The sequence below is a fragment of the Rhipicephalus microplus genome, chromosome 3, assembly GCF_043290135.1.
Source record: "Rhipicephalus microplus isolate Deutch F79 chromosome 3, USDA_Rmic, whole genome shotgun sequence".
In the NCBI taxonomy this organism is placed as follows: Eukaryota; Metazoa; Arthropoda; class Arachnida; order Ixodida; family Ixodidae; genus Rhipicephalus; species Rhipicephalus microplus.
In genome coordinates, this window is record NC_134702.1 from 99,301,604 (window position 1) to 99,315,167 (window position 13,564).

General features: G+C 47.2%; 1 protein-coding gene across 2 annotated transcripts in view; it reads right to left on the reverse strand.

Annotated features, from left to right (window-relative positions):
• LOC119159868 (uncharacterized) overlaps positions 1-13,564 on the reverse strand; it is a 126,551-nt gene that overhangs the window by 29,615 nt on the left and 83,372 nt on the right. For both annotated transcript variants that reach the window (XM_075890060.1, XM_075890059.1), the window contains exon 3: positions 1,045-1,191. In XM_075890060.1, coding sequence (XP_075746175.1) covers positions 1,045-1,191 — 147 coding nt within the window. The remainder of the gene's footprint in view (positions 1-1,044; positions 1,192-13,564) is intronic.

Consider the following 13,564-nt stretch of genomic DNA (forward strand, 5'->3'; position numbering starts at 1 on the left):
GCCTGATAAAGAACGAAGTGCTACACGGAGCGCATGGTAGATACTGGACATGCAAAATGACACCCCGAAACGGGAGGTCTGCGAAATAACAAAAACAACAACAACAACAACAACAACAACAACAATAATAATAATAATAATAATAATAATAATAATAATAATAATAATAATAATAATAATAATAATAATAACTGGGACTTTGCGTGCTGAAACCACGATATCTATATGAAAGACGCCGTAGTGGCGGGCTTCGAAAATATCCTTTTCTTTCTTATGTGATTCTTAAAGGGAAAAGAAGAGAAACGTGAGCCCCGTAACTGTCTGCATCAGAGTGCGACACCTCAACAGTAGCTCACAAGGAATGGGGATAAGGAGGGATTAAAACGATGGGATTAAAAGGTATATATATATAGAGAGAGGAAGGAGAGGGCGAGGCGCACGGACAGCGAGCGACGGAAGTAAAGAGGAGATAGGAAAGGTGGACACGGTCGCAGGAGTCCGAGGACGTACGGGGCACCACTCGGCGAGAGCTCTTGTCGGCGTCAGGAGATGGCGTAGGGGGAGCCCAGTCGGCCAGAGCTGCGCTGTCGTCGGAGATCGCGGGGGCACAGCCGGTCGGCACGAAATCCAGCGAGCGAGACGCAGGAAATATCGACCATTTGGTGTTCTTTACCAAGCGCTGACATCACACAGTTCACGGGCCCTTTATCGATCATTTCGCCTTCATCGAAATGAACGAATGATCTTTCTTGCACTCACATCTTATACAACATAAGCACAAACTGTATAGTCCCATAGCCAAAGGCTAGTGCGGGTCCCATTGAAAGTATACATAAGTGAAACTGTAATAGTTCTAATTAAAAATAAACATAAGTAAACAATTCAAATGCGAACGCCGCAACGGCATCGAACCCGCGCCCTTCGAGTTATCATCCGAGCACCATGGGCCTTTCAACTTGAGAAATAGCCGATAGGAAGACCCATGTAACGTGCCATCTATAAGGTTGTCTACGGTGGCATGCAGGAACAGTATACATCACACACCTTCTCGTTCTGGTAAGCAGTGACGGCAATGAACTCGGTCTCCTTGAACACGTACGTCCTGAAGGTGCTGTACGGCAGCTTGAGGATGTCATTGGCCCGGACCAGGTGGAAGCGCGGCTGGTACTTGTGCATCGAGTTCAGGATGGTCTGCTTGAAACCACGGGGAAAGGGAAGCGGGGGAAAAGAAAATATCAACGCTTTAGCTCATTGCGGCCCACATAAGCTGTTGGTAAAGTCTTTCAATGGTCATGTTGTTAACAAACTTGAAAGGGAACGCTTCAAGCGAGAGACGGGACACGTGCAATGCCGTGATATGAGCTGCGGCAGAGCGCCATTTATTGGTGGGAGTAGCGTAATCGCATCATCACGTTACCTTTGAAGCACGAATTTCCAACATAAATGTTCTGCTTTTTTTTTTCTGGTCATTTTATACTCTTCTCCTTCATACGGCGATTCTCCGACGACTTATATGCAGCCAACTTCGAAAGTTCCTAAGGACGTATCAATAACGAAAAACACGTATTTGGGGAGCAATTATGGAGTACAACGAAAATCGGCATCTATTTAGACGCATTTCCTTGCGATAAGGTCGTGTGCTCGGCTCACGAACAGTGTGCGGCTATTCGAGTGAATTATTCGTAAATTATTCGGGCCCTCGAATAATTTACCTCGTAAATTATTCGAGGGCCCGCGTTTTTTTTTTTGAGGGGGAGGGGGATCAAGAAAACAGTGATGACGATTACTAATGCACGACAGAAACGTGCCTCTAGTACACCTGTCTGGCTTAGAATGGAGAGAAAAATTTAACAAAGCTTTGCCGACTTATCACGATTGGATTAGTGCCATTATATTACGGTCGCACACGGGAAGGTAAACACTTCAAAAACTTTCATTTTTAATTTTTTCGCACAAGCTTCAGACAGAGGAGAAGCGATATATTGTGTTGTTTTCATTGAAATCACGACAAGTCTCATCCAATATAGTATTTAATAAAGCACAGAGGGCACCGATACCATTGGTTTCATCTCAATTGGTGTGAATGAAACGCCATACTCGTGATCAAGCGTTACCACCAAGCTTTAACTGCTGTTTCTGACACACACAGTTCTCGTATACGCACGTTTGCAAGAGAGAGAGAGAGAGGGAGATGGTGAGAGATCAAGAGATAAACAATATAGTATCTCAAATGCTTCAGCATAGCAGTGAACGGCACAGCTTTTTTCATCGCCGCTCTGACTAGTGTGAGACTAAAGCCAATCCTCAGACAGAACCGGAACCACCTGGTAGTGTGTGAGCTGTATATATATATCATCATAATCCACTGGAGCTACCGTGTTGGCAATAAAAACTGTACTTGAACTAAAGCACAACAGGGCACAGGTCCGAGCGGCTTAAAACAATAGCCAATCAGCACGTGCTACGACTGGCTAGAGACGTACGCTATGCTTCATTCCACCGAGGTCTGTAGGCACGAACAGAGTAACGAGCATATACCGTTATACAGACTGCAATAAAACTGGCTGTATGACCCGCCGGGCGAATCATGAAACTTGTGACGCGAGCGTGGAGGATCCTGACAGGTTCTAATACGACACCTCCTCTGTTCACTCTCTCTCTCTCTCTCTCTCTCTCTCTCTCTCTCTGTTTTCGTTCATATCCTCTGCAGAAGAGTTATTAGACAAAGATATACAGGAAAAGGCCGATGCCACTGAATCTATAGTAAGCCTATTATGTTTTCTTATTCACTGAGAAGAATAGTTTTGCGGCCGTAAATATAGCTCAACGCGGAGGCGGCGTCTGGCGTTATTTTTCGACGTCGACGTGTCCGTGATTGGAACAACCATGGTGCTACGAGTGACAGCGTGATTTACAACCCTGTAGCTGAAGCAGAGTCGGTCACACTGCGTAGTAATGAAGAAAGTCTATATGTATACAGCTAGGGCGCTTGACTCCGCAACCATGTCTCTCCACGACGGATAAGCATACTGTTCCTATCCAAAAAATAAATTTATAATATTGGTGTTACAACAATACGCTTCGACAGAAGTTTCGATAATTTCGATAATTACAACGATAAGTTTGCATATAGAAACACTGAGAACCACGGTACAACAGGACAGAGACAGACTCTTACACCCCTGCCGCACTAGAGGTGTTAATGTCATTTGGTCCGAAGGTCATTCGACGCAACGAATGTCATTCGATATGAGGTGGTGCTACACAGGAAAAAGTGATGTCATTCGTTTGTGTTACCAATGTCGATAATTTAGAGAAAAAAAGCCGGAAGAGTAGAGTAAGGTAAATGTAGCCTAATAGAAAACGTACGTTATTTATTTTAAAAGACACGTAGACAGTCGCTTCGCTAAAACAAACACGCATAGAAATTTTGTATTGAAATATTTCCGGCCACTACAAGCCAACACGAGCCTCAGCCTCTAGCCGCAGTTGATAAATTGAACACAAGCAACAAGGCGGCGCCACTGAACGACGACGCTAAGCTGCAGCAACTAAAGCATCTAGTTGCTGTCTACTTTGCGCTTCGAGAGAAGCGCGTTAGCCAGAGGAATAGGCTTGAGTATGAGATAAACTAAGAATGTGGACGCAGCGACGACATTCAGCAGCTCATCCAAGCAAACGCGTTTGCTTATGCAGCAGTGGACTGCATCGATGATTCACCGGGAACGTTTGACGTTCCAAAGGAACGAACTATGGTTTGAAGATACGCTGCCAAACCTTGGAAGCCATCACTTTAAACAAGCCTTTCGTGTGTCACCCTCTACGTTTAAGTAATTGGTAGAAGCCTGCGGATCTGTGTTGGAACACCGGACAACGCCGGCTGACCTCGCCGTCGGCCGAAGCCTGCGAAAAGTCACTGTACCACTGAGGTCGAGAGAACACAAACGTTTTGCGACAGCCTTCCACATAACATGCTCTCGTTAAGATCACAGATGCCTTTAAAAAAACTCAAAAATATTAGCGTGTTTGCATTATTTTTTTCACAAATTGATAATGCTAAACGCCACATTTTAAGTAGTCGATGGAGTTGAGAGTATACATTCGGTGCTACTGCGGTGGCGAATGTGTTTCTCGAACTCACTCAATCACCTAAGTCGTTCGGTTCTAATGACATTAAATATCGCTGTGTAGCAGCCGCATAATCTCATTAGGTGCGAATATCATTCAGTTCGAATGAAATTAAAACGCCCAGTGTGGCAGTATACTGACTTTTCATCTGTTGAGTTCTGACCCACCGCGGTGGTTGAGTGGAACTTATAGTAGTTGAGTGCTGACGCGAAATGCACAGGGTCGTAGGCAGAATATGGATTGGGGTCCGAGCAGACAAACGTCGTTGTGTGTCATTTTAGGCTCTGTGTGCCACAGCGAAAACATTTTACGCAGAATCGAATGGGGAAGGAGGAGAATGATTAATTGATTGCTTGATCGATTGATTGAAGACATTTGTTTCAACAAAAGAGATGTGCAGCCAATTAAACGGCTCCGCAATGGGATGGGTCCCTGTTTCGGGACTCCCTTGGCCCCCTTGGTAACAGCCGCAAGTTTATCCCTCTGGACCAAGGCCCATCGGGCCTGAAGGTCCGAGCAGCTGAGCAGGGCCACATCCTACTCTTCCCGGGCCCTCTGTGCCATCACGTGGTTACGTCACGGGAAGGTCGAAGGATCGAACCCGGCCATGGCGTCTGCATTCGCACGGAAGTAAAATGCTTGAGGTCCGTTTGGATTTAAGCGCACGTTAAATAACACCGGTTGGCTGAAATTTCCGGAGCTCTCCACTGTACGGCGTGCCCCATAGTTACAGCACGGTTTTGGCGCGTAAAATCCCAGCACTCATTATACTCTTAGCGTAACAGGATAATTCGCATGACCTCAAACGCAAGCTAACTCTCTAGCCAAGAAGAGGATATACGAGGAACGCTAGATGTGCTTTGTCTGCTATGTCCCTCGCGTTGCCAAACGCAAGCGTGTCCATTTTTCCTCGTCGACACGCTTGGCTGTCACACGTGTGCGCGACTTCACCCGGTGTGGTGGGCTTCCTGCAGTGCATGTATAGAGATAACAGCGTGCAGTCGAAAACCGCGACGTCCCAATAGAGTAGACGCTGGCTCTGTGCTGACATTTATCACGTCTCTTCTAAAGATACAAGACCTTGATGGAAGGAACCGAGGGCGAAAATAAACTATTCTCTCGCTAGTTAGTTATGATAATTATGCGGTGGTGCGAGCAACTTAACAGTGGGCCCTTTTTTTTTTTCGTCGTTCGCCCGTTTCTATATGTGCTGCTTCTTGAAAAATAATGATTGATTGATTGATTTGTGGGGTTTAAGGTCCCAAAACCACCACATGATTATGAAAGACGTACGGTAGTGGAGAGCTCCAGAAATTTTGCCCACCAGGTGTCCTTTACGTGCACCCAAATCTGAGCACACGGGCCTACAACATTTCCGCCTCCATCTCTTCAAAAAAAAAAAAAAAGGCGTGAGTAGAGATGCATGAAGTGTATTGATAATAACATTATGTAGGGTTGAACGTCGCAAAACCACCATACGATTATGAGATACGCCCATGAAGTGTATTGAATGAAGTGGGAATGAAGTGACACCAAGTGGGTGGCGTGGGAGAGTAGAGGGAGCACTAGTGGGCTTACTGGTGAGTTGTGGGAGTAGTGAGTAGCGCGCGTAGGCGCGCGATGGTAGGAGTGACACGTCGTGGGATTTAGCCGCTTGCTTGGGTTAAATCCCACATACGATGTACGACAGCACCCGTACATGAAAACCTCGACGAAGTGGTTCTTGAAAGAGAAAAGAAGAGAAAAGTGAGCCCCGTTATTGTCTGCTTCATGAGCGACACCGCCACAGTAGCTCACAAGGGATGGGGGTGAGGAGGGATAAAAAGGATAGGAGTAAAGATGTGGGAAAGCCGAAGAAGGAGAAGAGAAGAAGAGACGTGTGGTGGTAAGCCACAGCGAGCGAGGACAAACCGAGGGGATAGAAGAGATAGGAAAGATGGAGCACGGTCACTGGAGTCCGAGGACGGGGCGCACCTGCGAGAGCTCCTTTCGGCGTCGGTGGATGGCGTAGAACAAGTCCAGTAAGTCAGAGCTGCACTGTCGTCGGAGGTGGAAGGTCGTCGGCGGCAGGAGATGACGTAGGGCGAGTCCAGTCGGCCAGAGCCACGCTGACGCGGGAGATCGCAAGCGCGCGGAGCGCGCGAGCGCACGACCGGTCGGCCCGAAATCCAGCAAGCGAGTCCCGAAAACCTCGACGAAAGAGAGTTTCGCTGTTGTGTCCCGTGCGTTTCACCGAGCCGTATTTTGGGTTATTCTGTTCGATGTTCACCAACCAATTAGCACGCCCGAAAATCCTTCCATTTTCTCGAATTATAACTCTGAGTAGTTTAGGGCTGCTTTCATGACAAGGATTACGACACGAGAAACGTTCTCGGCGATTACATCGTGCTTGCAAGGATTTGTAATGTATTCAAGCACCATGCATGCCGATTGCAAGAAACGCAGAAATAAGGAACGAAGCAGACAAAGGGAGAAGGCAGGAATGCAAGTAAACAGGCAAACCAAGGCGCTCTCGACAAATGAACGAGGTTCTCGTAAGCTGCACAAGAAGGATGGGCTGTGACGATGTGTGTGTGCGATACCAACTGCCTCCCCCCCCCCCTCCAGTTTAGCTCACTTGGCTCACTAACAGCTTGGCTAACTTTTTTCCCCCTTACTTCAAAATTCCTTTCTATACCTTCCAACGGTGTATATAGTGTAGCATACCGACTGTCCGAAACTGGTTAACATCCCTGGTTTCGCCATCTCTCTCATCCTTTTAAATTTATTCCCATAAAAGGTTAAGACAGGCAGCAAAGCGGCCAGTGGTCATATATAACATGTCTAGCGTTCGTACCGTGCAAATTACGATATCGATGAGGACGTAAAAATATAGGAAGCAGTGCCAGCTTCTGCATATAGTTTGCTGTCCAAACAAAATGGCTGCCGACAACCCTGCTTGGAAGCTTCAAAGGAAGCAGAGGCACGCGTGGTAAAGGTGGCTTACGGAAATTAGCATATCATCGATTGAGTTTGCATAAGTCCGAACACCCCTTGAGAGAGAAATAGATCAACTTCAGTGCATAGTGTACTCATGGCGGCGGCACGCCTCTCAACGGCCGCAAAAAAGTGCAGTGCAGGAGAGAGACTTCGATAAAGGCACCGTGAAGCTGTAATAATAGATAGAGTGTTCATACTACTTCGATGTGCGGCACTCGCGATCGGTCGGTCGAGTCGGTCGCACCCAAAATATCTCGCCCGTCTCGCGTCCTTGATGACGCGACTCGCTCTCTCTCCGCACAGTGCATGCGCACCATTAGCGGATGCGAAGATCGAAGGAGCCATTAAGTCGTCCTCGCAAAACCGCTATCTATTGCCATTTTCTTTCGATTATTCGCCGCCTGTATTGGCTGCTGGTCGTCTGCGTGTCGTAGTGTAGCAGATATGCCCTTTTTAACGAGCCACGGATTCTCCAGCCGCTCTGTACAGCTATATATCGGAGCGCGGTGCCTCGTAATGATGACATGAGTGTGCGGTAGACTCTCAGATAGCGATGACGCCAAAGAGAAATGCGCAAAGAAAGACGACCAGAGAGTGTTGCAGGTTGGCTAACGCGAGAGAGGGGGAAACAAAAAAAATAAGACTTTTTGTCGAGTTTTTGTTTTTTCAAAAGATGTCTGCTCTCTCCAGCTCACTGAATAGGTCTCTCGGCAGTTTATTTTTCAATCGGGAACTTACGTACGAATGTGTATTCTTAATATAGCTGTGTTACATATGCAGATTAGCACGCATGCACGCACACGCTACAGCAACAGAATAAGTGATCATCATGTTGATGAAAATACTACTGAAAACTCGAAACACAGACTCTGAAAACTGTCCTAACAAAGCAACAATACGATAGTTATAGCGCGAGAACAGAACGGCGACAAAGAGACAAGAAGGACACGACGTCCTTCTTGTCTCTTTGTCGTCGTTCTGTTCTCGCGCTATAACTATCGTCATGTCATACTAACTAGCCCAAACTGCCACACTTCTAAAACGCAACAATTAAGGTTTGGCAAGCAGAACGTTACATCTTCGGTGAGACTTGTTTGATGGGCCAGTCGGGGGCATGCTTCAAGAAACTGTAAGACGCAAAGCACCCCGGACAGCAAGCGAATGAAAAGCGATCCTTTCGCCTATTTCACCTGTGGCCAGCGTCTTAAAATTCCTTGAAGTTACATTTTCCTCTGCCATCATTCAGGACGCCAGCACAGTGAAAATATAAGGCAGAGTGCATTCCCTGCAATGGAGTGCTGTCCCGTTTAACACACAGTATACACGTGCTGAATGGCATGCATACAGCGCTACAGCGACAATAAGTAACGGGATGATGCACCACCTCTGTTCTTTATTTCCTCCGGAAACATTCACGTTTCACGCGTTCAGTTGCGTGCAAACAGTATACACGTAGCCTCGTCAGGCACTTGCCGTGATCCCGCTTGAACCATGCAGCTAAGCTTATACGTCCCTTGAACGTGTCCACTTCAACCACAGGCACACGAGTGGTGACCGCGTGGCGTATAGCTCGTTCGCAAACGAAGCGCCGCTAGAACGAGACTCTACAGATCAGCTTGGTATAGAGGAAAATAAAAGAAAAAGGCTTACAGTTAGAACGCGTGAAACGCCAGGTCGTTCTCGGCGCGTGGAGAAAAAAAGAGATAGCCTCGTGGCTGCCTACAGCGCCCGGACGTGACTATAACGACACCGCAGAGGTCCCCGGATCCGAGCAGCCGGCTCGAACGCGCAACCGCAGAGACGGGAAGGCACACGGCGCCTCTGCGGGGACCTCGCTCTGCGGTATCAGTATACGGCTGTGGACCGCGTTCACGCGAGCTTACGCTATACGGCATGGCTGCTGCAGTTATAATGGTCGTGAGCGGCGTCGTCGTCTCGCAAGCGCCTGAAGCGAAGCGTCTTCCCGAAGAGAGCGCTATAATAGGACCAATTTGGGAGCGGGCACACATCCCGCGGCTTCGGACTCTCAGGTCGAGCGGGGATAGCTGACGGACAACGACGACCCCTACCGTATACTGTTGTAATGGTGTGCCTGTTATGTACCCACGCTTGATCTGTGGAGTTAGTTGAACTTGCAATTGTGGAGGGCACTGTTGTAGAAGCTCGCGCTGCACGCGTACACCCTTCGTATACACATATGTACAGTACGCCAGGAGATCAGACGTGTGGATGTGTCTTTATACGACCAAGGTAAAGCGAAACACTAATGCGATCGGAAAAGTATGTCTGGTGGATATATCCGTACGGGACGTATATAGACGAAGATCCAACAATTGTTTATGGTTTACAGGTTGTTTACGCGATGAGCAAAGCCGCATGGGTTTTTGATAAAACGGAATGATACCTCGTGAAGTATACAATCAAACAAACGGCAAGGTAAACAAGTATACAACCAACCAAATAGACAACCAATCGGAACGCGGAAGTGAACCGAAAACAGGTAGATGCGCAGGCATTCAACGTATGTGCGATTGCGTGTATTCGGACTGCATACGCAAAACAAATATGCCCTTTATACTTTAACCATGGTGTAAAAAAAAAGAACACGCGCATGCAGCGTGCTCTGAAAGCACGTTGTAGTGAAATGTGAAATGGGGGCGTTCTGAAAAGTATAATCTGATGTATATTACAGGGTCTCGGTCTATACTATAGGCCGCCGCGTCATTTCGTGAGGGTACAAACACAATTGCACGCCATGGTATATATAGCTCCGCTAGATTCGACGACGCAAGTTCGATTGCTGGCAGCACGTGCTGTACTATAGACGTGGTCTAAGTGCAAAATGCAAATAAAAAAACTCTCCTAAACTTTGATTTAAGTGCAAGTAAAAAAAATTAAATATACTCAAAGTTGGATTGTAGTTTCCCACTGCAAAGCATGAAATATAATCATATACCATGATTTTAGCACGTCCTAAAAAAATTCAAACCCTACAAGTTTGAATTTTGCCGTACGTTCCGGCACTCGCGTTACTTTAAAAACCACGTCTTCCGCAACGCGTTGAATAACGTCTTCCTCTCACCCAAGTGACGACTAGAAAATAATAATAATTATAAATCACAGCATATGAACGAAGCGATTGATGATGAGTGGGCGGAGCCAGTCATCAACATCAGTCACATCACAAAGTACACATAATTCTTTACAGATGTGTAGCGGGTACCTCACTTATTGCTAGAATGATGAGTGGTATAGTAGAAGGCATGGGCACCTCGCGTGTGCTGTGCCGTGGTGTCACAAAGAGTATGTGTGGTTTAAAACGCGCTTGCTTTTCGTCGTAATCATTCTCATCGAGGGACGACGGCGGACATTGCTCAACACTGAGAAGCTTCGCCTCTAAAATGCTCTCTCTCGAAACTGAAACGGCAGCCCCGGATTCAAGCGTATACACAAGCGGCCTCATTGGCGTAGTCAACGAGCAGACGCATTAAATAGGTGAGATCAACCGCACGAGATCCACACGGCCCCCGTAATAGGTTTCTTGTTTCTTAACACGCGTACCTGTGCACTTAAGGCGAATCTGCCCAGCGGAAGAGATAAGAAGGCTCGACACTCATGGGAAACAGAACGAGTACAAGCCATGCTGCATGAGGCGCCAAAGGCGGTGCGAATGAAGGGGGCTCCTTTCACCTCCGCAGGCGTCGTGCCAGCCACCGCTACTGTGTGAGATACAGGTTAATATTGTACACCTTACATCCATGATTCAGGGACAGGAAATGTAGACGCGTTATCTCACGCTGTTTCTTTCTTTCCTTCTTTTTTGGTTATTTGTTTTTTATGGTTCTACGACTACAACATATGCATGCATGTAACGGATACTCCAAACAGGTTATAAAGACTCGTTCCGAGGTCGCTTGATCTGTTTACATCAGCTATTCGTTCACACCGACTACAGCTATAGGGAACGCTTTGAACAGACACACGTATCTATAGTTTAACCTAATGAAAACTGACCAGCCTCTATCGGCCACGCGGGTGGTAACACGTATCATGCCCGAGATGTCACGTGAGAATGCAAGAGGAACAGCGACGACGGGGTCTTTACAGGCCGTAGACGTACACTCAGTTTGGCGACCCTGATCGTATAAGAAACACCGGACACTATACATAGCGAGTGTGAACAGGCGTCGTTTCACCCACATGTGTACATCTCGGCAACACGCTTCTGGGCATGCATGTGGATGCGGCCTTTGGGCCATTCGAGGGGTGACAGCGATGTATATATAAGAAACCTATTTTAAATGTTTACAACTCCGAATCGTCATATGAGCGTCCAAAACCTCCAAAAACCTCGTTTTGGCACCATAGTTGGATAGCTGTGTTCAAGCCTTGTAATGCGTAGCCAGGCAGTGCTGTAAATGCAGGCAGTGTTTGCCTATTTGAAAAGTGTTACACATGTATTAATTGATTGCGCTACTACCTGACATAGATGTATATTGGTTGGTTTGTATGTGGTTGTACTTTCCCTGTAAGAGCACCAAAGGGAGGGCGGACAGTATTATGAAAAAAAAAAATAATGTTTTTCTCTGTATTATGCATCTGCGGTGAAAAGAATTCTGTAGCACGAATTGGTTCCCTTGGAAGTGAAGCAGCGAGTTTGGGGGGGGGGGGGTCAAAATTACAATACATAATATAAGTGTTAATTTTTTAATTGAGCGACGCGTCGTGAAATGACGCTAAATATATTGATAAATGATGCACGCACAGACATATGTTGAAGAACTGCAGATTTCTATCTAACCAGTTGCTTGCATTTGCGGAACGATGTCAACAGGAGCGTGAGAATTGGCAACACTAGAAGCGATAAGCTTAAGCGCTGTTGCTCGCGAGGATAACAGCCCTGGAGACTGCTACCACGGCCGGACTAGACGAGCGGCTAGTGCCGTTCGTCGAGCCCGGTTTTGACTGCTCCATAAATCAACTTCAGCGCATCTCACCTAACTACAATTGACGCTAACCCGACGTGACGACTGTGTCATAGGAGTACACGTATAATGCTTATAAAATTGGACAGCCAACATTAAATTCACAATGGACGTTTCACGATCGTCACTGAAAAAGTAGTTCGGAGATCTCGCGTGGCTCTGTGGTAGAATGCTTGATTACCACGCAGAATGCTTGGCTGTGAACCCTGTTGGCTACCTGACATATATTAATTACATTCATCGGGTAAACACTACCGATGTCAGGTTTTTCTTGACGCTCACGCGTTAAAATTACCCGTGTGTGTACTCGTCGCCGTAAGGGACGGGATTGTGACATCGTTCATGTCTTGACTAGCGCGTCCTATTCGTCAAACCACCTTACCCTCTTAGACAAGTTTAGTTCACGCCAACTTAAGGGGGTGAGCACTAGAGCACCCAGATGTAAGCGTCTAAATAGATAGATAGATAGATAGATAGATAGATAGATAGATAGATAGATAGATAGATAGATAGATAGATAGATAGATAGATAGATAGATAGATAGATAGATGTGCGCAGATAAACGAAGTGCTTTGAGTACGCAAGGAAGTGCTTCGCATTCAAAACGTACACACAAAAAACCGAAGAGCTCGGAAGAAAGAGCGATGGCTCCCTTTTTGCGAACGGCGGCGGTATAGTGCTAACCTGTTCATATACATAAATATGTTCGCGAAAGTAGTCGTTATAGTACCCGCCGTGCTCTGACATCCTCCTCCTCGTTCCGTCGATGTGTGTGTTGTGTTTGTGCGTGTTTGCGAGACATACCACCGTAGCCGGTATATATACATTAACACAGGTGGCGGTGGGGGCTCAATATACGAGGGAAGTCCAAAAAGCCGAAGGCGCGAGAAAGCGGGAATCAAACCCGAAGCGGAAGGCGAAACGGCCAGGATGCGAGAGAAACACAGAGAGAGAAGAGATGCAGTAGGAAGGAAGAAGGAGCCATGCTATATACTCCGCCGCTCCTTATGTAGCGCGGTTCGTCGGGCAAGTGCGGCGTCGGCGATTGGCCGCTGATAGACACTCGGCCTCGCGAAGGCGCGTATATTTGATGGCACACGGCGGTGGGGGCACATCCTCGAGAAGATTGAAATGAAAAAAAACAACAACAAAAAAATATAGGAAAAGGCGAGCGTGCCGAAGGTTAAGACCGTTTGCGGTTGCTGCCGTGCTCGCGGAGGCCGCCGGCAAGATAAAGAGCGCTGCCGCTGCCACCTCACGAGTCTGCTGTCCCTCGGCGTAAAGAAGTGCGGTCTTCTGCGTCTCTCTTCTTTTGTTTTTCTTCGCGCCATGTTGTGCGTCCGTGTATGTGTGTCGTTAGCGCTCTCGGAGGAAGCAAGAGAGCTTTCCACGAGAGCAGCAGTGGAGGTATAGAGCAAGCGCGCGTTTAGTGTTTACCTGACCGCGCAGAGCAAAGGGGCATGCCAGTGGC